General features: G+C 40.3%; 1 protein-coding gene across 10 annotated transcripts in view; it reads right to left on the reverse strand.

Moving 5' to 3' along the window:
* Positions 1-10,355: 10,355 nt before the first annotated feature.
* The window catches only part of ZRANB3 (zinc finger RANBP2-type containing 3), a 317,061-nt gene continuing 300,777 nt past the window's right edge, over positions 10,356-26,639 (reverse strand). For all 10 annotated transcript variants that reach the window (XM_007964848.3, XM_007964840.3, XM_007964841.3 and 7 more), the window contains 4 exons: positions 19,473-19,583; positions 18,042-18,444; positions 13,982-14,113; positions 10,356-11,576 (listed from right to left, as the gene is read on the reverse strand). In XM_007964848.3, the coding sequence (XP_007963039.3) occupies positions 11,478-11,576; positions 13,982-14,113; positions 18,042-18,444; positions 19,473-19,583 (745 nt within the window). In that variant the 3' untranslated portion in view covers positions 10,356-11,477. The remainder of the gene's footprint in view (positions 11,577-13,981; positions 14,114-18,041; positions 18,445-19,472; positions 19,584-26,639) is intronic.

Consider the following 26,639-nt stretch of genomic DNA (forward strand, 5'->3'; position numbering starts at 1 on the left):
TGTCAAACACCAAACACAGAGAGAATCTTAAAATCAGCAAAACAGAAGTCATTCATCACACTAAAGGGTGCTCAAAAAAATTATCAGCATATTTCTCATCAGAAGTCTTGGAGGCCAGAAGGCAGTGGGCTGATATATTCAAAGTGCTGCAAGAAATAAAATGGCCAACCAAGATTCCTATATCTGGCAAAACTGTCCATCAAAAATGAGGGAGCAATTAAAATATTTCAGAATAAATAAAAGCTGAGAGAGCTTATTACCACTAGACTAACTCTGCAAGAAATGCTAAAGGGAGTCCTATAGATTGAAATGAAAGGATGTGAGATAGTAGATCAAAACCATGTGAAGAAATATCTCCAGCAAGGATAAAGCCTTTCTTCTAAGATCAGGAACAAGACATGCCTGCTTTCACCATTTCCATTCGGCACTAACGGAAGTTCTAGCCAGAGCAATTAGGCAAGGAAAAAAAAAAAAAAAAAAAAAAAAAAAAAAGGGCCGGGCGCGGTGGCTCAAGCCTGTAATCCCAGCACTTTGGGAGGCCGAGACAGGCGGATCACGAGGTCAGGAGATCGAGACCATCCTGGCTAACACGGTGAAACCCCGTCTCTACTAAAAATACAAAAAACTAGCCGGGCGAGGTGGCCGGCACCTGTACTCCCAGCTACTCCGGAGGCTGAGGCAGGAGAATGGCGTAAACCCGGGAGGCGGAGCTTGCAGTGAGCTGAGATCCGGCCACTGCAGTCCAGCCCGGGCTACAGAGCAAGACTCCGTCTCAAAAAAAAAAAAAAAAAAAAAAAAAAAGAAAAGGCACTGAAATCGGAAAGGATGAAGTAAAATTATCTGTTTGCAGACAACATGATCTTAATACAGAACCCCCTAGAGATTCCACATTTTAAAAATGTGGTTTCGCCATGTTGGCCAGGTTGGTCTTGAAATTATAAAAGCTACTATTATTATAACTTTGGTTTGTAACTCCAGTTTTTGTTTTCACATGCCTTAAGAGAATAATGCTTAAAAAAACAATTATTAGTCTATGTTTTTGGACACACACTACATAAAACTAGAATCTTGTAGCAATTAATAAATTAAAGGGGTTGAGACGAAGCTGTATAGAAGTAGAGTTTCTTTATTTTATTTATTCATTTATTTATTTTTGAGACAGAATCTCACTGTCACCCAGGCTGGAGTGCAGTGGCACATCTTGGCTCACTGCGACCTCTGCCTCTTAGGTTCAAGCGATTCTCGTGCCTCAGCCTCCCAAGTAGCTGGGATTACAGGTGTGCACGATGACACCTAGCTCATTTTTGTATTTTTAGTAGAGACGGGGTTTCGCCACGTTGGCCAGGTTGGTCTTGAACTCCTGACTTCAGGTGATTCACATACCATGGCCTCCCAAAGTGCTGGGATTACAGGTGTGAGCCACCGCGCCTGGCCTAGAAGTAGAGTTTCTATATGCTACTAAAGTTAAGCTAGTGTAAATCCTTCTCAAATTCTTCTAAGAAACTGAAGAGGAGGAAACATTTTTTTTTCTTTTTTTATTTTTTTGAGACAGAGTCTCGCTCTGTTGCCCAGGCTGGAGTGCAGTGGTGTGATCTCAGCTCACTGCAATCTTTGCCTCCCAGTTTCAAGCGATTCTCCTACCTCACCTCCTGAGGAGTTGGGATTTTAAGTATGTACTACCACACCTGGCTAAGTTTTTTATTTTTAGCAGAGACAAGGTTTCACCATGTTGGCCGGGCTGGTCGAGGAAACAATTTTTAACTAATTCTATGAAGCCAACATTGTCCTAATACCAAAGCCAGACAAGGACACCACAAGAGAAGAAAAATACAAACCAGTATCCCTTATGAACATGGATGCAAAAATGCTTGACAAAATACCAGCACACTGAATTCAGCAGCATATTAAAGGATTATGCACTATGACAAAGTTGGATTTATTCCTGTAATACAAGCATGATTCAACATATAAAAACGGATCATTGTAATACACTGCATTAAAAGAATAAAGGACAAAAACCACATGATCATCTCATTTGCTGCAGAAAAAGAATTTGACAAAATTCAACACTTTTTTACGATAAGAAATCAACAGACTAGGAATGGAAACTACCTCAACATAATAAAGGCAATATATTTTAAAAAAACATAATTAACACCATACTGAATGATTACAGACTAAAAGCCTTTCTTTCAAGATCAGGAACAAGACATGCCTGCTTTCACCATTTCCATTCAGCACTAACGGAAGTTCTAGCCAGAGCAATTAGGCAAGAAAAAAAAAAAAAAAGAAAAGAAAAGGCACCGAAATTGGAAAGGATGAAGTAAAATTATCTGTTTGCAGACAACATGATCTTAATACAGAAACCCCTAGAGATTCCACATTTTAAAAACTCTGTAAAAACTAATAAATGAATTTAGCAAAGATGCAGAATATAAAACATGCAAAAATAAGTTTCATTTCTATACATTAAAAATGAACCAATTGAAAAGGAAATTTAAAAAACAATTATATTTATACTAGCATCAAAAAGAATAAAATATGTAGGAATTAACCGTGAAAGGGAAAGACCTATAAACTAAAAACTACAAACATTGCTGAAAGAAATTATAGAAGATATAAATAAATAAATGAAAACACATTCCATGTTCATGGATTGGAACACTTAATATAGTTAATGTGTCAATACTACTCAAAGTGATCTACAGACTCAATGCATTGTTTATTGATACGGTGTGGATATTTGTCCCCTCCAAATCTCATGTTGAAATGTAATCCCAATGTTGGAGGTGCGGTGTGGAGGCAAGTATTGGGTCATGAGGGCAAACCCCTCATGGCTTGATGCTGTCCTCGTGACAATGAGTTCTTGTGAGATCTGGTGGTTTAAAAATATGTGGTACCTCTTCCTGCTCTCGCCATATGAAACACTGGCTCCTCCTTTGCCTTCTGCTGTGAGTGTAAGGTTCCTGAGGCCCTCACCAGGAGAGGCTGGAGCCATGCTGGTATAGTCTGCAGAACTGTGATCCAATCAAACATATTTTCTTTATAAATTACCCAGCCTTGGGTATTTCTTTTTCTTTTTTCTTTTTCTTTTTTTTTTTTTTTTTGAGATGGAGGTTTGCTCTTGTTGCCCAGGCTGGAGTGCAATGGCGCGATCTTCACTCACCGGAACCTCCACCTCCTGGGTTCAAGTGATTCTTCTGCCTCAGCCTCCCGAGTAGCTGGGATTTACAAGCATGCACCACCATGCCCAGCTAATTTTGTATTTTTAGTAGAGACAGGGTTTCTCTAAGCTTGTTGGGCTGGTCTTGAACTCCTAACCTCAGGTGATCTGCCCGCCTTTGCCTCCCAAAGTGCTGGGATTACAGGTGTGAGTCATGGCACCCAGCCCAGGTATTTCTTTATAGTGACACAAGAATGGCCTAACACACCTATCAAAATCTTACTGATATTTCTGTGGAAATAGAAAAGTCCATCCTAAAATTTATATGGAATCTCAAGGGACCCCAAATAGCCAAAACAATCTTGTAAAGAAATCAGAGGTCTCACATTTCCTGATCTCGAAATTTACTACAGAATTACAGTAATCAAAACAGTGTGGTACTGGCATAAAGGCAGACATACAGACCAATGGAATAAAGTACAGAGCCCAGAAATAGATCCATACTTATATGGTCAAATGATTTCCAACAAGGGTGCTAAGATCATTTAATGGGAAAAGGACAGTCTTTTCAACAAATGGTGCTGGGGAAACTGCACATCTACATGTAAAAGAAGGAAGTTGGGCCTTAGCTAATGCTAAATACAAAAATTAACATGAAATAGATCAAAGACTTAAATGTAGGAACTAAAACTATAAAACCCTTAGAAGAAAACACAGGGGAAAGGCTTCAAGGCATTGGACTTGGCAATGACTTCCTAGATCTGATATCAAAAGCACAGGCAACAAAAGAAATAACAGACAAATTGGGCTTCATAAAAAATTTAAAACTTTTGGAGTAAAGTTCATTCAAACGACAATTCACAGGATAAGAGAGGAGATTTGCAAATCACATATCTGGTAAGTAATTAATGTCCAGAAGATATAAATAACTCCTAAAACTCAACAATAAATTAGCAAATAATTCAATTCAAAAATGGGTATAGGACTTGAATAGATATTTCTCCAACAGTAATATATGAATGGCCAATAATAATACGAAAAGATGCTCAACATCACTAATCATTAGGGAAAAGCAAATCAAGACCACAGTGAGATACTATTTCAAACCCATTAGGATTGCTACTATAAAACAAAGCAAAACATAAAGTGTTGGTGAGGATGTGGAGAAATTGGAACCCTTGTGCATTGCTGGTGGGAATGTAAAATGTTGCAGCTGTAGAAAATAATGTAGCATTTCCTCAAAATATTAAACTAGACTTATTTGTTCCAGCAATTCCACTTTTGGGTACATACCCCAAAGAACTGAAAACGGAGTTTCAAACAGGCATGTGCATACTCATATTCACAGCAGCATTATTCACAACAACTGAAAGGTGGACGCAACCCCAATGTCCATGGTAGATAATAATGAAATATTATTTGGCCTAAAATAGGAAGGAGATTCTGACACACGCTTCGACGTGGATAAACCCTGAGGACATAATGATAAGTGAAATAGGCCAGACACGAAAGGACAAATACTGTATGACTGCACTTATATGAGGTGCCTAGATTATTAGTCAAATACATACTGACAAAAAGTAGAATAGTGGTGTTTTACACTATTCTTGCATTGTTGTAAGGAAATACCTGAGACTGGGTAATTTATAAAGAAAAGATGTTTAGCGCTGGGTGTGGTGGCTCACACCTGTAATCCCAGCACTTTGGGAGGCTGAGGTGGGTGGGTCACCTGAGCTCAGAAGTTTGAGACCAGCCTGGCCAACATGGCTAAACCCCATCTCTACTAAAAGTACAAAAATTAGCCAGGCATGGTGGCAGGTGCCTGTAATCCCAGCTACTCAGGAGGCTGAGGCAGGAGAATCACTTGAACCCAGAACACGGAGGCTGCAGTGAGCTGAGATAGCACCACTGCAAGAGCGAGATTCCATCTCAAAAAACAAAAACAAAAACAAAAACAAACAAAAAAAGAGGTTATTTGGCTCATGGTCCCGCAGTCTTTATAGGAAGCATGGTGCTGGCATCTGCTCAGCTTCTAGGGAGGCCTCAGGAAGCTTACAATCATGGCAAAAGGTCATGGGGGATCAGGCATGTCACCTGGTGAAAGCAGGAGCAAAAGAGAGAGCGAGCGGCGGGGAAGTTGCCACACACATTTAAAGAACCAGATCTGGTAAGAATTCATTATCATGAAGACAGCACCAAGCCATGAGGGATCTGCCCCCATGATCCAAACACCTCCCACCAGGCCCCACCTCCAGACTTCAGATTACAATTCAACATGAGATTTGGGTGGGGGCAAATAGTCAAACTATATGAGGTGGTTACCAAGAACTGGGGAAAGAGTTTCATGAGTGCAGAGTTTCAGTACGGGACAATAAAAAAGTTCTGGAGACGCACGGTGATGATAGTCACACAATAATGTGAATGTACTTAATACCACTGAACTGTACATTTAAAAACAATTAAAATGATCAATTTTACCACAATAAAAATTACATATATGGCTTGTATTATATTTCTGTTGGATTGTACCAGTCTAGAAACACAACATGTTTTATAGTTAATTGTGATTAGTGGTCATAATTCACAAATACCTTTTTTTAAAAAAAGCAAACACACCCTTGCCAGGATTTATTTGAACAAAATCAGCTGCCTGACCTCTACTTAACTACTAATATGAAACCACACTGGCATATGGCACACTAAGGAAGGGATTCATTTTTTTGTTTTGAGACGGAGTCTCGCTCTGTTGCCCAGGCTGGAGTGCAGTGGCAGGATCTCAGCTCACTGCAAGCTCCACCTCCCGGGTTTACGCCATTCTCCTGCCTCAGCCTCCTGAGTAGCTGGGACCACAGGCGCCCGGCACCCCGCCCGGCTAGTTTTTTGTATTTTTTAGTAGAGACGGGGTTTCACTGTGTTAGCCAGGATGGTCTCGATCTGCTGACCTCGTGATCCGCCCGTCTCGGCCTCCCAAAGTGCTGGGATTACAGGCGTGAGCCACCGCGCCCGGCCCCAGGATTCATTTTTACTTACAAGCTGCAGCAGGCACAGGAACCAAATAGGCCACAGAGATGCACATTAGGCTGGAGAAAGGGCAGGCATTGATGTCAGGGTGGCAGATGGTTTCTAAGACCCAAGGAGAGTTCAAGACTAGTGGACACATGACCAGGGTCCAGGGTTAGGGTAGTATTTGAGCAATGGTATTTCAATAGGAACTGATTTTGTCATCATGCTGTATGCACAAGATGGCATACAGTGATGCAACATGAAATACCTCTTCCTCACACCTCAAGTTTTGCTAAAAGAAGAAATTTTTGGCCTCTCTCTATCCTCACTTCCTCCTCCCTAAAGGAAGCAGAGTGACTTATCCCATTGGTAAATTTGGGAGAAGCAATGGAGGATGAAAATGCCTGCTCCCTTTCTCTCTGATCAGCCTGTCTACAGAACAGACTGCTTTTATGTGCTGAGGATAGAAGCCCTCAAGTTTGGCCTGGGGATCCTTCTCTCGTTGTCCCCAAGATGAAGTCAAGTGACTGCAGGCATGGGTTTTGGGGTTAGTTTGCTTGTCCTCCAGGATAGATTAACTCTTACTTTCCTGCACGGGGGCTACCCCAGGGCCCCAGTTGAACACGGAGGCCCTAAGTATTAGAGAGCTTGATGGGTGCTGCAGATTCATGCATGATTTCAAATTCTCTTTTATTAACCTAAAAACTGACATTGTCAATTCCATCTGTCTGATTTCTGCGTCTCATTTCTCAGCTGGTCCCCAGTTTGATGTGGGGAGAGAGGCATTAGAAATTATCCTTCCTAAACCTCCTAAGAGCAGTTTTCAAAACAGTAAGAACAAAAACCACATAGCAATATTTCATGTATGGCTTTAAAAAATATCCATTTGATGAAAACCAAGACATAAATTAAGTCATAGTTCTGTAAAAATATTTCTGCAGGATTGCAAAGGCTGTAAGCTGAAGCACAGCAATCTGGGTTACACCAAGAAGATTGGACTGTGTCTGTGGCATCTGTGTGTAAATGATGCATGCCAAGCACTTGCTAGATTCAGGCAGCACAAGAGTGCTTTCTTTAGCTCATTGTGGAGGCTAAGTTGAAATGACGTTGGGCTTTTTTTTGTTTGTTTTTTCCTGAGATGGAGTTTTGCTCTTGTTGCCTGGGCTGGAGTGCAATGGTGCAATCTCGGCTCACCACAGTCTCTGCCTCCCAAGTTCAAGCGATTCTCCTGGCTCAGCCTCCCAAGTAGCTGGGATTACAAGCGTCCACCACCACGCTTGGCTAACTTTCTGTATTTTTAGTAGAGACGGGGTTTTACCAGGTTGACCAGGCTGGTCTTGAACTCTTGACCTCGGTAATCCACCCGCCTCGGCCTCCCAAAGTGCTAGGATGGTTTTTGTTTTTGTTTTTTTGAGGCGGAGTCTCGCTCTGTCGCCCAGGCTGGAGTGCAGTGGCCGGATCTCAGCTCACTGCAAGCTCTGCCTCCCAGGTTCACACCATTCTCCTGCCTCAGCCTCCCAAGTAGCTGGGACTACAGGCGCCTGCCACCATGCCTGGCAAAATTTTTTTTTTTTTTTTTTTTTTTTTAGTAGAGACAGGGTTTCACCATGTTAGCCAGGATGATCTCGATCTCCTGGCCTTGTGATCCACCCGTTTTGGCCTCCTAGAGTTCTGGGATTACAGGTGCGAGCCAATGAGCCCGGCCTGGATGGGCTCTTTCTTAGACTTTAGCTTCATATAGTTTAGGTGTTTGGCGGTTCTCCAATCTAATGATGACATCTAGTTGCAGGGAAGGCAGATGTGTAAGAGCAGAGAGATCATGAAATATAAACACTTTAGCAAATGTGGAATAATTAACAATATTTTTAAGGTGTACCAGAGGCCAGTTTCCAGAAAATAGCTAGAAGCTACTGCCAGAAAGACCTTAGTCAATGATTTGAGGGAGGTGGGAGAGAAACTGCTAAGGCAGAGAGGCAGGTAGTTGGAACACAGAATGTATTTTAATAACAGTGACATTTCTCAGTGGTAATTATGAACACAACCAGGGTGGCAAAAACACCCTTAACCGTATAAAGCAACTGACAAACTTGAGATAGGATAAAACTTTTTCTGGTAGTTGGATATTCAGTTAGATTAGTGCAGTGACTAGGAGCCCACAATTTTCCAGTTCAAAAGAACAAATGATGGAATGAGAGACAGGCTAATAATATGCAACAGAAAATGAGATACTATTTCTACAATTTATTTTTGATGTTTGAGAGCCATGATTCTGTATCCTATGAGTAAACACAACCTATTTACTGTAAAGAGCGCAAGAGCATTGACTTTTTTGTCACGTAATTTAAAATGCCTCATACTTTTTTATTTCTAAAGAAACTGTATTTTAAATGTTTCACTCAAGAATCTGAAGAAGAGATTTGATTTATTAGCAAGATGTATGGGCAGAAAATCCTTTTTCCATCCAGTTAAGAAAATGTAGAGGGTATTCACTTGTCCCAGGAAAATCTCCTCAAGAAATGTATGTTGCGCTGTAATTAATGCTAAGAGTGGGCGTCTTTAACAATTCCATATGAATTCTTCTTCTTGGCTCTGGGGCTACTAAAAGCAACTTTACTAGTCATCAGAATGTGTCTGGGATCAATGTCACCCAGTGACGGGAACAGGAAGGCAGGCCAGCCTGATGCTGACTGTGCGGTTTGTGTGTGTGAGCCCACCATGCTCCGGAAGTCCTCCCCACCCTACCCCTACCCACAGGCATATTTTCATGTGGTTTCCTATCGTAAGTGGGTTCCTTCCTCAGCTACCACTTCCCAGCTCTGTTCCCTGGATCCAGAGCCTTTTTTCTTTTCTGAGATGGGGCCAGGCTGGTCATGAACCCCTGGGCTTATGTGACCCTCCTACCTCAGCCTCCTGAGTAGCTAGGACTACAGGCAAGTGCCATCACACCTGGCCAGAGCCTTTTTTTGTTGTTGTTTTCTTAGCCTCAACTGTATCTTGCACCTTCTGTGAGTCTTTTCAGAGCCGGGCCTATTCTTTTACACTCATTCTACCCACCTGTGTTTTTCATGCCATCTCCAGAGTGGCAGCAGCTATCTTCTTCCTGGGGGGCATCTGCACTTCTTTCTGCACTCAGGATCTGCTGCTTGCTCTGATACTTTCTGTGTCCCTCTGTCATAACATCCCATTTGCCATACATAGTGGGGAGCTTCTGTTTCAGATTGTGAGGAGGAAAGAACAGTCTCCTCAAGATGCCCTTTTGGTCCTGGTTATTAGATCAATCTCTATCTTTATTTTCAGTCTCAGAACCCTTCGTCTCAATGTGCCCCACAAGTAATGCAAACCAAGTTAGGGGAAGGCAGGACACAAAGCTCTGAGACGTGTCAGGAAGGGATGGGGATGAGCCAGTCAGCATCCTGTACAGCAAATGCTCACTGCTCCTTATGGCATTTTTAATTAGAATTCTGAAACCTGGTGTAGACTGAGCCTAGCTTCATAGATTGTTTCACCTCAAATCATCACACAGTTCTTACATGTGAGAACTTTCTCCTTAGAATTATCACCTTAGTGTGATCTGAAGAGTGAGTTCCCCTCAAATTTGACCTACTTAGACATTGCTTGCAAACACCCCATGCTGGACAAAAGGCAGCGTGCCTGCTTCTTGGCTCTCAACCATGACAAATCCTAGGTTACCTTAGCAATGAGGCAGAAAACTGCAAAGAGAGTCTGACCAACTAAGCAGAAAGGAGGCCAAAGAAAGCCCAACTTCATTTATATAATAGCCAACATGAAATGATCTCATATAATGAAATAGAACCTGAGGAACAACTGTAGTTGTATAATCTTTGATTGTTTAATCTTTCTAAAAACAAGTCCTTTATGTTGTAAAACACTAGCTATTAATTAACATGGGAAAATGCTCAAACTAAAGAAGTGTATGTCCTAGTAGTATTTACAAACAGCTCCCTTTTGGGAATGTAATTCTTCCTTGGTCCTGTATTTTGTATAGTTCTGACTCTTTGCTCTCATGATTCTGACATATTGCAGGATTAGGCCCCGGGTTTGTTTCATTATCACTCTTATTTTATGTCAATTACATTTTAATGTTATCACTGTATCTTTAAATGCATATAACCATCTGATTATGCCTTATTATAAAGTGTTTTATCATCATCACTCTTTTTAAAAGAAGTACCAGAAACATACCTTTAATAACAGAGGGTTTTAAAAACAGAAAATGAGAACCAGAAGACAAAGAGTATTTTGACAGTACGCCTAGTTTGTTTGTTTGTTTGTTTTGAGACGGAGTCTCCCTCTGTCGCCCAGGCTGGAGTGCAGTGGCGTGATCTCGGCTCACTGCAAGCTCCGCCTCCCGGGTTCAAGCCATTCTCCTGCCTCAGCCTCCTGAGTAGCTGAAATTACAGGCGTGCGACACCATGCCTGGCTACTTTTTTGTATTTTTAGAAGAGATGGGGTTTCACCTTATTAGCTAGGATGGTCTCAATCTATCTCCTGACCTCATGATCTGCCCGCTCTGGCCTCCCAAAGTGCTGGGATTACACGTGTGAGCCACAGCGCCCGGCCAACAGTAAGCATAGTTTGATTCATTTTTTAAAAAAGATATTCAAGCTTAAGTGGCATTTTACATTTTATGTTTTCAGTTATTTAATAGTTTTAACAATTACTTTACACAGAACCCCCAAATTGTCCGCAAACACCATAGGTATTTCATTTTGAAAAGGATATTTTTGATAAAGATGACTGGCTATAAAAGCAAGAAAAGCAACACCCAAAATGTGTACCCCAAGCTCATTCTGGAGGTATTCAGTGTACAATCTCTCTTGAATCCTAAGCAAGCTGGTAATGCTTGGCCCAGAATTCCCAAATAATGATTTGTGTCTGAAATTTCCCATGAGGTTTTGCAATGTTCCATTCATACCCATGACAGTCCAGAACAATACTAATCCAGAAGCATTTTTAGGTAATTGAGAGTACATTTTTTAAACACCATCTATGCACAATACAGTGATTAGGCATATTAGGGGTAAAGAGCTTAACAAAACATTGCTGAAACATAATTGCGAGTCTGCATCAAATCAATAAGGCCACAGAAATATTTAGTATTGTATCTTAGTTTCTGTTAAGTACTTTCAAAATGTAATTAACACTAAAATAATTAGTACAAGAGAATTTGAGTTCTTGATTTTTGTTCAGAAAATTTTTACTCTTAATATATTAAACAAACATGGAAAACTTTTGTATTAAAGTCTTCCACATGTAAACCATTTGTCATTCATTCATATCTTTTTCTACTTTACTTCTTCACCAAAAATCGTGTGATGTCTGATCCATGCTTTGATGCTAGAGATTGTCTTCTCACCTGGCTTCTTTCCTTAGCTTGTCTGGCAGTTCTCTAAAAGTTAAAAAATATGCATGTGTACATGTTAGGAAAAAAGCACTAGCTACAGAAGCTCAAAAACTCTTTGTATTGTTAGTCTGGAAAATCTACACTGTCACTACACCCATTTCCCAGTGGCTGGCTATTAAAGAGTTACCAAACGACAAGGCAGAGTATCTCGGCAGCTCTGGCAAGTCCCTGAGGTCCTAGGTTCTTAGGACCAACGTAGCAGGAGAAACATACAACTTAGGGGATGTCTTGCTACCCAGTGACAGCATGAATTCCTCATTTGGAGAATAGGGAGGCCCTGATTCTCCCATCTAAGCCGGAGTGTTTTTTTTTTTTTTTTTTTTTGAGATGGAGTTTTGCTCTTTTGCCCAGGCTGGAGTGAAGTGGTGTGATCTCAGCTCACTGCAACCTCTGTCTCCCAGGTTCAAGCGATTCTCCAGCCTCAGCCTCCAGAGTAGCTGGGATTATAGGCACCTGCCACCACACCCAGCTAATTTTTGTATATTTAGTAGAGACGGGGTTTTTGCCACGTTGGCCAGGCTGGTCTCGAACTCCTGACCTCAGGTGATCCACCTGCCTCGGCCTCCCCAAGTGGGAGTTCTTAAGGCAACTTGGGATTACCCAGTGAAGAAAATCTACCCACTTCCTATTCTCTGATCCCAGAGGCCATTTCCAACTCAACAGATGAGCTGGTATAGAAAATAAAATGACATAGACCAGAAATGGATTCTTCCACTAATCCCACAAGTAACATTTTTCATGAGAATCTAAAAAAATAATTACAGAAAGGGCTGCATTTTCTTTGGCTACTTCTTAATTCTCATATAGGTCTTGAATTTGCTACTAACTTGCACAGCTGAGAAATCAGATGACTTTTTTTTTTTCCAACTTAAGTCCATGTGAGGTGATCCACGTGGAAAGAGTAAGGACAGAAGAGAAGCTTACGGTGGGGGGCGGTGGCTCACACCTGTAATCCCAACACTTTGGGAGGCCGAGGTGGGTGGATCATCTGAGGTCAGAAATTCGAGACCAGCCTGGACAACACAGTGAAACCCTGTCTCTACTAAAAACATAAAAATCAGCTGGGTGTGGTGGCGGGTGCCTGTAATCCCAGCTACTCAGGAGGCTGAGGTAGGAGTATCAGCTTGAACCTGGGAGGCGGGAGGCGGAGGTTGCAGTGAGCCGAGATCGTGCTGAGATCATGCCACTGCTCTCCAGCATGGGTGACAGAGCAATATTCCGTCTTAAAAAAAAAAAAAAAAGAGTAGTAAAGAGTTCATATATTATAAACATTGGCAAAGGATCTGAAATAGTTCTCAAAAGTTTAAATATAACTGATTAGCATCTTTTTAAAACATCAGTGTCTTTAGCAAACAAAACAATTTCAGGCCTTTCTCCCCTTGCACCACAATGGCGCCCGCTGGCCGCACCCAGTGGCAGTTAAGTGGGCTTCTGGGGTCATAAATGAGTAAAGTTCTTTGGAAAACAGTTTGGTGATAAGTTCCTACATTGTCAAAAATATCCAAATACTTTTGACTCAGTGATTTTTACACATGATAATCTACCTTAAGGAATGACCTCAAAATGCAGAAAACAGTTTTGTTTACAAAAAGTGTGCTTGGTGGCATGATGTATAAAAGCAGAAAAATTTAAATAAGTATTAATCAGTATGGGAATGGTTAAGTAAAGTACAGTAGAGATCTGCTCAATAGAATATTGTATTATGCAGTCATTTTAGATGATGTAAGTTATGAATGGTTAGAGAACATGAGAAACGCTTAGATTTTGCTGTAACTGAAAAAAAGTTGAATACGAAGTTGCATATTGAATATTTCTAAGATGATCTCAACAGGTAAATCCCATTACCTTTTACTGGACTGCCTGTAAAAAATTTATCCTGGTAGATAAACAATAGTATGTGTTTTTTTCCTCTCATTCTAAGCAACAGGTAAGTAACTACCAAAAGATGGGGCAGAGTTAATTGGTTTCATACACTTTGGCCAGCAATGAAACCTTTGTATGTTGAACTGAGTTGGTCCTAGAGATAACTTATCAATGTTTTCAGATATTTCAGGATATCCTTAGTTATATGCAAACATGTATCACTGCCCCAATTCACCAAACTTCCAGTTTGGGTCTCATCAAGACAATATGTAAATTGTATTCATTTCTTTCTTGGTAGTGGTGCAAATGTCTTGGCCCTAGAATGAATGAAAAGGGAAGCAGCCTTTCTTGCATCTGTGACACGGGCCTTGAGAGGAAAGGCAAGTGTTAGATGATGAAAGGAGTAAAATGCGCCTCGAATCTCAGACCAGGAATAAATTCATCCACATAATCTTCCACACCTGTGTGCACAATTTTCCATCTGACTTCTCAGGATGCAGTCAAAGCTATATGAGAGCTTCACTGACCTCTTTGTGACAGACTGTGCAGAGAGTCTGCAGGTTGTCCAGGGAACACTGTCCTCCTCCCCCATACACTGGTTTGATGTGATCCACCTGCCAGAAATGTCCTTCCCCTGGGTTTCTTATCATTTCATTTAGCTGCAATAAGAATACAAGTCAGCAATTTTCAACATATACTGCAAGAAGTGTTTGTTGGTTTTGCATTGTGCAATCATGTTTATACAGGAAAATCATGGGGAAAAATACATCAGGAGAGCTTTTAATAGCTTTTATTGTGAGTAGAAAAAAACCCTCTGTTTGAAGTTTGAAAGCAATAAGATGTGTTTTTTTTTTCTCCCTTACCTCATTTTGAAAGAATTACAAGAAAATATAAAATACCAAGACTCCTGACAGATTGGGAAAAACTGGTTTTTCTGCACCTGTAAGTTAGTTTATATATTCACTAAACCAAATCTAAGAAAAGCATAACAATAGGTTAGAAATTTAAAACTTCTCAATACTACTGAGTCAAACAATCTTTAATTGTTGACCTAAATGCTTTTGTCACTACACAAAATGGCAGTTTAATGTCAATAGCTATTACCTAGAACTTTTATACTATTCACCAGAGAACTTTCCAAGTTACGTGAACTGGAATGAAATTTCTAGAACAAATATCTGTAACTTGTATATTTGGAATAATTAAAGATGACCATTTAAAGTAGCCTTTATTTAGGCCAGTCCATATACACACATTTTATATTTAATCAGTGATAACCTACATTAAAATGGGATGTATTTTATCATTTTACCTGAGGTAGTAAAACCAACTCACACCATGGAAATGCAGTTGTCTAAATATCACAGAGATGAGTGTGGCACTTGCTTTTATTTCCTTCAACTTAACAGCTGCTGGCCTTGGGAACCCATGATTATGTATAAAGCCTGTTTAAGAAAGCGTGTCAGGCACAATGACCTGATCAATAGTGCTGGCCCATGAGGAGTCACAAGAGGCAGCAAGTTGGAGCAGTAAACTTTGTCCAGCTGACCTTTGTTACTGCCTGCCTTATCTTCTCTTCTGTGCTGAACTTCCCAACTACTGTTAGAAGAATTATTGATTTTTGTTTTCGAGGTTGGCATTGTAAGAAGCTACTACAAATGGCGGTCTTGTGCATCAAGCAAATGGCATAGTCTTAGGAAAAAAAATCCATTTTGGCTTTGCCTTTTTAAACCAATTCCTTCTCTCTGAGCAGCCCCCACTCTGACAGACTCAATAATTCAGAAGATGCTTCTTTAGTTATTCCAAGCAACTGTAAGGCAAATCACTTGGGGCCACTCTTGGATATCCGAAATTTGCCCGCCTCTTGAAAGAATCACTTGATGTGGTAGTGCATGCCTGTAATCCCAGATGTTTGGGAGGCTGAGGCAGAAGGATCGCTTGGTCCAGGAGTTCAACATCATCCCGAGCAACACAGTGAGACCCCAGACCCAATCTCAAAAAAAAAAATATATATATATATATATATATGTATGTATAAAATCACTCTCTTTAACTAGTCCCACCTAATTCGAGCCTATTGTGTTCCTTATTCTCAGAGCACTTTTGTTTTGGATGTCTATTAGACTACTTCTGCATTCCTGGACAGGTTGCTTTCAATGACCTTGAGTCATTTTGTTGCATGTCTTCTGGAAGACATCACACTGAGAGAGCAGTAACTGGAGTCTGATTGACATCCCTGGGATGTGTACAACATGTCCCTCACCAATTAGACCAAAAGATCTTTCAGGAACTCTGGATATCATTAGAGAAATAGTGTATTTCCCTATCTCTCACAGACATGCGAATTCATTTTTACAGAAATGCTGATTAATTCATTTGCTCATAATTCAGCAACACTGTCCTAGGTAAATAAAAATACATAATTTGTCTAACTGGAAGGAATTCATCCAATATTTTAGTGGGCAGACAGTGGCTGAGGGGTGATTCTTCTTAAATTAAGCACACTACAAAATTATATTTTATTTAGAGATGGGGTCTCGCTCTGCTGCCCAGGCTGGAGTGCAGTGGCACTATCACAGCTCACTGCAGCCTTGACCTTCTGGACTCAAGCAATCCTCCTATCTCAGCCAACCAAGTAGCTGGGACTACAGGTGCATGCTACCTCACCCGGTTAATTTTGCTTTTCTTTTCTTTTCTTTCTTTTTGGAAAAAAGGGGTTCCACTATGTTGCTCAGGCTGATAACTCTTGGCTCAAGCAATCTTCCCACCTTGGCCTCTCAAAGTACTGGGATTACAGGTATGAGCCAAAGCCTGGCCTGCTTTGAAATTTAGAATTGTTCAGATAGCAAGATTAGAAATCCAACTGAATTTTGGAAATGAAAGTGAATACTGATGATAGTGTGCTATAAATAATAATTTGTCATAAATTGGTGTATTAAAATTACATTTTTCAATGCAATGAACACATATATGTATGTGAGTGTATACACACATACATAGCCTTCTGATTGTGATGGACTACATTTCTGGGTTATCTGTCTGCCCCTTGTCATTCAATATTAACATATGGAAAGGGGAATTGCCAGACCATAGGTGTCTCTTGATACACTGTACCACCTGTTAAGATCTTTTCCCAAAATAAGTGAATGAGAATGAAATTAAGCCTCTAGATCTTACAATTATTATTCAGAAAATTGGGGGAATAGAAGAACATGTCAAACAATACCTTGCGATACAGGGAGACAAATCCGGAATGGCAAATGATCCAGTATATTCAGCCATTGATAGTATAAAAAAGGAATGGGGTGCTATTATAGATTAAATGAAGCATAAGAAGCATTATAATCAAATATACTATGTGGGTGACATTTTGATACTAATCTGAACAAAGTAACTATAAAATGCTATTTTTTTTTTTTTTTTTTTTTGGAGACAGTCTTGCTCTGTTGCCCAAGCTGGAGTGCAGTGGCGTGATCCCGGCTCACTGCAACTTCTGCCTCTCAGGTTCAAGCGATTCTTCTGCCTCAGCCCCCGAGTAGTTGGGATTACGGGTGCCCGCCACCACGCCTGGCTAAATTTTTATACTTTTAGTAGAGATGGGGTTTCTCCATATTGGCCAGGCTGGTCTCAAACTCCTGACCTCAGGTGATCCACCTGCCTTGGCCTCCCAAAGTGTTAGAATTACAGGTGTGAGCCACTGCGCCTGCCAAAAGGCATTTTTGAGACAACCTGGGAAACCAAGCATAGACTTAGTATAATTAAGGAATTGTAATTGTGTTGGGTGTGATAACTCGTACTGGGATTATATTTAAAAGAAAGAGAGGAAAGGAAATGAGGACTAGGAAAGAGTGCAGGAGGAAAGGAGAAAAGGAAGGGAGAGAGAGAGAAAGGGGAAGAGGGAGGGGGGAAGAGGGGAGGGAGAGGAAAGGAAGGATAGAAGGAAGGAAGGAGGTCTTTACTTGTGAGAGATACAGAATGAAAATATTCAAGAGTGAAAAGAAATGTCTGGAATTTTCTTAAAATAATCTAGGAGATGGCCGGGCGTGAGCGTGACGGCTCATGCCTGTAATCCCAGCAGTTTGGGAGGCTGAGGCGGGTGGATCACCTGAGGTCAGGGGTTCAAAACCAGCCTGGCCAACATGGCAAAACCCCGTCTCTACTAAAAATACAAAAATTAGCCCGGCGTGGTGGCACATGCCTGTGATCCCAGCTACTTGGGAGGGTGAGGCACAAGAATCACTTGAACCCAGGTGGCAGAGGTTGCAGTGAGCTGAGATTGCGCCACTGCACTCCAGCCTGGGTGACAAGGGTGAAACTCTGTCTCAAAAAAAAAAATAAATAAATAAATAAATAAAATAAAATAAAATATTCTAGGAGAAACAAACAAGTGAGTCAATGGCAGACAAAAATCAATGCCAAAATGCTGGAAACTGTTAAAGCTGGCTGATGGACATATGGGTCCATTATTTTCTCTCCTTTTATATATTTGAATATTTCCATGTTAAAATGTAAAAAATAAAGTTAGAGAGTCAATATTCATTACTCAGTACAATGCTGCCTTCTATCTATCACATGATTATAACTTACCTGTTCTAATGGGAGCTTTGAAGTCCAGGTAGCATCCAGAAGTTTCTTCCTCTGACTTTTAGGGGCATCTCTCAGACGTAAAAAGAGTTCTTGTGCATTCACATTACAGAGCTGACACACACCATGTTCAGTTTCAAATACTTTGGCTCGCAGGTAGCTGTTATTAGATCGAATCCAAAACTCTTCCTGACATTTCAGAGAGCAAAACCGTGAATCCCAAGCGTTCACTTTACACGCTTGCTTAGTCTGGCAAGTGGGATGCTGACAGTGAAGGCAAAGTGGATTTCCTTCATTATCCACAGCTTGCAAATAGCCTTTGGATGTAGAGGGCTTCACAGTGAGATCTGCCTGCACTGTGTTTGGATTTAGAAATGGGACACAGGCTCCATCTTCAAGAAATTTTCTACAATTGAAAAAACACTGAATAGGTAACTAATGAATGAATACTCTAAATAGTAATTGCTTCATATAAAGGTTATCAAAGTTTCTATACGGATAAATAGTAAACACGGATCACAGTGTAGAAATAAAATAGCTATAGTCAGCACTCTATATTCCATGCCATGAAAGGAAGAATGGTGTGTTACAAAAATTAATTTGAATATAAATATGTTGCCTCTCTTGGGAATTTAGATGCTCTCGTGTTAAATGATCTGGAAACATGTGAAACATGAAAACATGTGAAACATCTGGAGAAGCTGTTAGAAAATGCTTCTTCAGGCTGGGAAAGGACGGGCTAATGTAAAACCCCAACTAAAGCTTAGCGGCTACCCTGCTCCTTAAATATATGGGGTCACACACCTCATTAGCTCAGAGAAGTCATTACAAACTCTCTCCTCCAGCCTCTGCTTGCACACAGGAAACAGAGTCACAGCCATAAAGTGACAGAGTGAAATAGCTGACAGTGCTGATAGGAATTAGAACAGAAGACTTGCTCCTACAGGTAAACGCAGAGTTGATGAAATTAAACATGCTAGGATACAAAACATAATAGGATATGTGCTCAACTTGTTAGAATAAAAGAAAAGGTACACTACTCAATTTTGTTAGAAAGTCCTACTTGGGAAGTAACAACAGCTGCTCTATTTTTCCATGGTTGTTTGAAAGAGTTAAAAGAAAGACTTCTAATGATGGAGCTCAAGATTGAGGGACAGAGCCCAGATTTAACCTCAGGTCTCCTGGCATCTACCCCCAAGCCATGGGGCAGGTTACTTAGTCCACCTGGTCTCAGTGTCCTTCCTCATCTTTAATGTTTAAAATGAGGACACCAGGTACCTCAACAGGTTGCTAGGACAACTGAAGAGCTACTATCTTGTGAAAGTTCTTTGTAACGTCTAAAGTGGTCACGCAAAGGTGAGACATTATTTTGAATATCAAAATGTAAAGGAGTGGAATTAGTACTACTATATACTAGTAGTAGAAAAACCTTACTTTGTGAAAGGATCCTGTGGCCTGGACTCCTTTGTGATCAGACGGACATGGCCCCCAGTATTCTTCACTTTATCCACTGAAGCTATGGCAACATCATCTTTGGTTATGTATCTAAAACAATGATATGTTAAATAGATTCCCTCTATCTCATAAAAAAAGTCTCTACTGCATGTTCACATTGTTCCTTGCAAAAGCAATAGAAGAAAAAGCAAGCACAATTCTATTCACTGTGCTAAAACTCAAGTTAGAAAATGGAATTTTTACCCTTTATCTTGGTGTTCATTATGTGAGAAATACATTTCTTTGTTCCAAATTAGTTGTCTCAAATTTCTTTTTCTAAGAAATCCAAGAGTCATTCAATATCCTTTGGACCAATTTTCATTTAGGGGAAAAAGGAGTGGGTGTGAGAATAAGAAATGATCAAATACACGCACAACTGACAGCCTTAAGGAAACTGCTTGGCAAGCTGTGCAGAAAATCTCTAAATGTATTTTACTTCCCTCTTGGTCATCCCTTCAAGGCTTCTCCAAATCACCTTAGTCAGTTATAATGGTGTATCAGTGTTTGGGTAAACTGAGTCTCTTTTCAGTTAACTGGGTTCAATCACATCTTCTGTAATCTGAAGGTTGTTTCCCTTATTATCAGCCCATATAAGGTTTATGGATTCTTCCACAGAAATAAAGCCACCCTTGATGTGGGATTCAGAACCTTATCACCCAACACTAACAATACCACACAATGGTTCAGGGACTAGAAGTAAAGAGAAGTTATTCCAATTAAAGGTGATGGGGGAATTTAAGTTGGTGAAATGCAATTACCCAATTAATTCCTTCCAATTATATTAATTGGCCTACTTTCTCTGGTGGTTTACACCTATTATAGACTTTTTTGGAAATTAGTTTAAACATGAATTTCTTAATATTATTGAATGCTTCTTAATTAGGCAGCTTGACAATAAAATTAAAGTTCAATCAAAATGGAATCGTGCAATTGTAGGTAAAATTTTAGAAATTTGCTTTATGTTATTAGGATAGATTTAACAAACAGGTTTCCTTTTTTAAATAAACTATTTTATTCATTTTTGATTAGGTGATATAAGCACATGGTTCTAAACTCAAAAGGCAAACAAGTGTGTTTATGGTGATGAATAATTTTCTCTCTCACTCCTTTCTTCCTTTTGTCCCTCCCCAAAAGTTACCTCTGTTGCCAGTTTTGTTTTTATTTTATTTTGACTCAAAATGACCTTGAGTCATTTTGTTGCATGTCTTCTGGAAGCCATCACACTGAGAGAGCAGTAACTGGAGTCTGACTGACATCCCTGGGATGTGTACAATATGTCCCTCACCAATTAGACCAAAAGATCTTTTAGGAACTCTGGATATCATTAGAGAAATAGTATATTTCCCTATCTCTCACAGACATGCGAATTCATCTTTGCAGAAAGGTTGATTAATTTATTTTACTTTATTTTATTTTATTTTATTATTATTTTTTTTGAGACGGAGTCTTGCTCTGTTGCCCAGGCTGGAGTGCAGTGGCCGGATCTCAGCTCACTGCAAGTTCTGCCTCCCGGGTTCACGCCATTCTCCTGCCTCAGCCTCCTGAGCAGCTGGGACTACAGGCGCCCGCCACCTCGCCCGGCTAGTTTTTTTGTATTTTTTAGTAGAGACGGGGTTTCACCGGGTTAGCAAGGATGGTTTCGATCTCCTGACCTCGTGATCCGCCCGTCTCGGCCTCCCAAAGTGCTGGGATTACAGGCTTGAGCCACCGCGCCCGGCCTTTATTTTATTTTTTGAGACAGGGTCTCACTCTGCCGCCCAGGCTGGAGTGCAGTGACACTATCTTGGCTCATTGCAATCTCTGCCTTCTGGGTTCAAGCTATTCTCATGCCTCAGCCTCCCAGAGCTGGGATTACGGGCATGCACCACCATGCGAGGCCTGTCTCAGCCCGTCTCAGCCTCCCAAAGTGCTGGTATTACAGGTGTGAGCCACCGTGTCTGGCTCATTTTAGAAATAGTTTATTTTTGGCCTGGCATGGTGGCTCACACCTGTAATCCCAGCACTCTGGGAGGCCAAGGTGGGTGGGTCTCCTGAGGTCAGGAGTTCGAGACCAGCCTGGCCAACATATTAGTCTCTGCTAATAGTGATAAGTATCTCATCATAGATTTTAAAATTTGCATTCCTATTAAGAGTAATGGGGAATATCTTTTCACACATTCACATAGTGAAACCCTGTCTCTACTAAAAGTATAAAAATTAGCTGGGCATAGTGGTGTATGCCTGTAATCCCAGCTACACGGGAGGCTGAGGCAGGAGAACCACTTGACCCAGGAAGATGGAGGCTGCAGTGAGCTGAGATGCGCCACTGCACTCCAGCCTGGGTGACAGAGAGAGACTCTGTCTCAAAATAAATAAATAAATAAATAAATAAATAAATAAATAAATAGTTTATTTCTTTTCTGAGTATAGGTGTATACCTTTTATTTACTTATTTTTGCATTTCCATTGATATATCATTTACATGGCATAAAATTCACCAATTAAAAGTTTACAATTAAGTGCATTTTAGTATATTCACAAGGTTGTACAACCATCACCACTAATTCCAGAATATTTTCATCACTCCAAAAAGAAACCTGAGGCTGGGTGCAGTGGCTCACGTGTGTAATCCTGGCACTTTGAGAGGCCAAGGCGGGTGGATCATTTGAGGTCAGGAGTTCGAGACCAGAATGGCCAACATGGTGAAACCTTGTCTCAACTAAAAATACAAAAGTTAGCCGGGCATGGTGGTGTGCACCTGCAGTCCCAGCTACTCGGGAGGCAGGGGCAGGAGAATCACTTGAACCCCGGAGGCAGAGGTTGCAGTGAGCTGAGATCATGCCAGTGCACTCCAGCCTGCGCAACAGATTGAGACCCTGTCTCAAACAAAAACAAAAAACAAAACAAAAAGATACCCATACCCACTAGCACTCATTCTTCATTATACCTTTTATTTTTAGAAATAAATAATAGCATAGCATATATACTAATCTTCACCTTGCTCTTTTTACCAAAACATGCTTCTCAGAGATCTTTCCTTATTAGGATTCATAGTTTCCCTATTCTTTTTAATGGCTCCATGTTATTCCATTATATGGATAAACCATATATTTGATCAGTCTCTGATAAATGGACATTTAGGTTGTTTCTAGTCTTTGCTATCACAAACAATGCTGTAATAGATATCGTTATATATGATATTTTCTACACATCATGTATCTGTAGAATAAATCCCTGGAAATAGAATTCCTTGGTCAAAGGTCTTAGGTGTCTTAAATGTGGGTAGATTTTGACAGATGTCTTTCCTCTGAGGTTATACCAGTGTGCGTGTCCACCAGCAACAAATAAGAGTATGTTTCTTCTCTTTCACTAGCACAATGTCATTTTTAAAGTCTCTGCTAATAGTGATAGGTATCTCATTGTAGATTTTAAAATTTGCATTCCTATTAAGAGTAAGGGGGAATATCTTTTCACATGTTTGCACTCTACTTGCATGTCTTTCTTAGAGCAAAAAGGAAATTAAGCCATCGTGCTCCAGTCTGGGCAGTAGTAGTAGTAGTTAAAGCACAGTAAATTGTTGTAGAGTTCTTTCACTTGCCCTTTTAGTTCCCAAACTTCCTCCTTCTCTGGCCCCACCTCCAACAATTTCTTCAACCATTTTATTCCCTTGGAAAATGCACTTGGGAAAGTATTTCTGTGAATTCTAAATGAACTCAAAAGCTTCCTAGCTTTAGGGGCAATGGGATATTAAGCCTTGCCTGAGGTATTATTATTCAATGTTTAAAAGCTTAAAAACCTAATTCAGTAACTTTAAAAGATGCTGAGAAATCTAGTCAGAGATTTAGAAACTAAAAATAACCTTTTGCTTTCCTACAAGAGGTTTAAGAATAAATTTTTGGAAACCACAAGAAACAGATGAACCAATTCCAAAAAAGGGAGCTGACAACTTTTCAAATGTAGTTGCAAGTTGCCAATACTTAATTTTCTGCTGAGGTTTGCGAGGAAGTTCACCAACTCCCAAAAGGATTATGGTAAATCCCAATTTTAGTAAATAGAGAAGGAAGGATGTTGTCTACTAAACAAATTCCTGGATAGGGACGGGAGTGGAAGATAGCAATTTTTGTAAGAAGAGTGTACGTTGCAAAGTGGCCCACATCAATGAACACAATCTTGGGCTCTGGATTTCTGACCTGCTTTGGAGCTCAGCTATAACTAGTGATTAAACAATTGGCATCCTAAACATGACAGGGCTCCAAGTGAATTAGGCCTGCCTCTGATAAATGGTACTGGTAACCATAACAATGGCAGGTAATCTTGGCTTCCATTCACATGTAAAAGTGAGATATTTAAAAGCTGACTGCAAGCTCTGAGCTTGGATGGGGCCTGCAAACTGGTGGACATCACTGGCGGATAATCTGGTTGGAGACCTAGCCATTGCATTTGGGGGAATGCCCAAAGTCAGTTAACTATAGGTCTTTTTTCAGAACCATTCAATACTTTTAAGACAGAAATCCTCTAACCTCCTGTTTAGGAAGTAAACTGTCGCTGCTGTCAATCTGAAAGCTGTGCCAAAAAGAGGATCTGGGGAGTTTTAGTTTTCAATCTAATACCTCACTCTTTACTGAACCTGATGTTTCCAGGTCTGGAGACTCTCTGATTCAGTTTCTCTAGAAAATAAATTGATAGGACAGTGTCTAACTGGTCCTCATACAGACTGCCACTCAATGCTGCTATTCAACAGCATATTTCACATTTGCTTTCAGAGATACATAGTTATTCCAAATTACTGAGACTTACTTTGGGTTCTGCAGCAAGAATCAGAATGCTTCCTGATAGTATCTCCCCGCTGCAGGTACAGAGGTTTCATTTTATGATGTTGCTAAGTTGGTTTCCCTGGGGGCCTCTCTCCCTCTGCCTCTCTATAATCAGTCACCAAGTCTCTAGACATACCTCCTTAATAGCTCTCTTCATTCTCTTTCCTGATTCCCATTGTAATCACTTAATATAGATCCTCATCATTTTTCTCCAGGTATACTAGAACAGTCTTTTAACTTGTGTAGTAGGCAGAATTTTAAGATACCCTCTAGGATTCCTGTCCCCAGGTTATTTAATCAATCATTAATTTAGATAATGCTATAAAAGGACTTTACAGATATAATTAGGTTACTAATCAGCTCACTTTAAGATAGGGAGATTACTGAGTGGGCCCAATGTAATCACTTGAGCCCTTAAAAGCAGAAGAGGAAGGCAGAGAGATTCCAAGGAGAAATACGTAGAGGTCCACGTGCTAGGACCACAGAGAGGCCTCTAGTAGCTGACAGTCCAGCTGACAGCCAGCAATAAACAGGAAACTCAGACCTACAACTGCAAGGAACTGAGTTCTGCCAACAATCTTAGTGAGCTTGGAGGTGAATTCTTTTCCAAGCTTATCAACTAGAGCCCAGCCAGCCAACACTTTGATTTCTGCCTTGTAAAATCCAGAGCACTACTAGAAAACTAGTAACAGCCAACTTGGACTTCTTACTTATAGAAGGGTGAGATAATAAATGTGTGTTGTTTTAAGCTGCTAAATTTGTGGTAATTTGTTATGGCAGCGATAGAAAAATGTAACTTATCTCCCCACTTTGAGTCTTGTCCTTTTTGATCTAATCTCCCAACTGCTGCTAGAGCTAAAAAATACAATGTATTTTTACATTTAGAATACTGCTGTATTCTAAAAAATACAAATCTGATTAATCTGCTGCTTGTTAACACAAGTTATATCCTTAATATATTATCTATATATAATTTTATAAATAACATTGTGTGTCTGACTTTGGTTTTATGAATTGACTTTTGCTTTTAAATCTGATCAGTCACCTTTCTCAGTTGGTACTTTAAGTGGTCATCCATGTCCAATGGAGAAGAAATAATAGGGCATATTTAGAAATAGCTAGAAATTCAGTTCTGAAGAGAATTATGATCATGTGAGAAAGAGAAGGTCAACAAAGACTGGTTACAAAAATGAGAAAGATTGAGAGGACTGGAAGTATTGGGAAAAATAAAATAGGCATTGTGCTTTTTGATATATGTGTGTGTATATGTGTGCACTTATGTGTAAGCATGTGTGTGTGTATATATATATAAAAATATGTAACACATATATTTTAAATGTATTTTTATAGAAAATGGCACATGCCCATGGGAAAAAAAATCAACCGTTACAGAAGAGTTCAGGCCAAGAGTCCAAAACTGGCAACTTATGGATAAATTCAATTAGTCAAAGGGCTTTACTGTACTCATACAGTATTAATTTACCGTACTCATACAGCATTTTAAATTTATTTATTCATTTTGAGACAGGGTCTTGCTCTATCACCCAGGCTGGAGTGCAGTGGCATGATCACAGCCACTGGGCTCAGGTGATCCTCCTGTCTTAGCCTCCCGAATGGCTGGGACTGCAGGCGTGAACCACCATACCTGGCTATTTTTTGGGTTTTTGTGGAGATAGAGTCTCGCTATGTTAACCAGTCTGGTCTCAAGCTCTTGGCCTCAAGTGATCTTTCCACCTTGGCTTTCCAAAGTGCTAGGATTACAGGTGTGAGCCACCATGGCTAGCCAGTATTTTTAAATTTTATTAATTTAATTTAATTTTTGTTTTATTTTATTTTATTTCTGAGACAGGGTCTCATTCTGTCTCCCAGGCTGAAGTGCAGTGGCGCAATCATGGGTCACTGCAGCCTCGACCTCCAGGGGATGAGGTGATCCTCCCGCCTCAGTCTCCAAAGTAGCTAGGACTACAGGCATGCACCACCATGCCTGGCTAATTTATCTGTTTTTCGTAGAGATGGGGTTTTGCCATGTTGCCCAGGCTGGTCTTGAACTCTGGGCTCAAGAAAACTGTCCTCCTTGGCCTCCCAAAGTGCTGGAATTAGAGGCATGAGCCACCATGCCCAGCCCAATATTTTATTTTTAAATCTGAATTTGCATGACTTCAGATGGGTTCCAAATCTGCCTGTTTGACATAGTCTCAGCCCATATCTCATCCTTTTCTAGTTTTATAACTGACCTCATTCATTCATTTGTGATTCTTGTTTTGTTTTTAGTCAAATGAGTTTGTAATCTTGGCATAAAGTATAAAGTCCCTAC

This window comes from Chlorocebus sabaeus, chromosome 10 (genome assembly GCF_047675955.1).
Source record: "Chlorocebus sabaeus isolate Y175 chromosome 10, mChlSab1.0.hap1, whole genome shotgun sequence".
Lineage (NCBI taxonomy): Eukaryota > Metazoa > Chordata > Mammalia > Primates > Cercopithecidae > Chlorocebus > Chlorocebus sabaeus.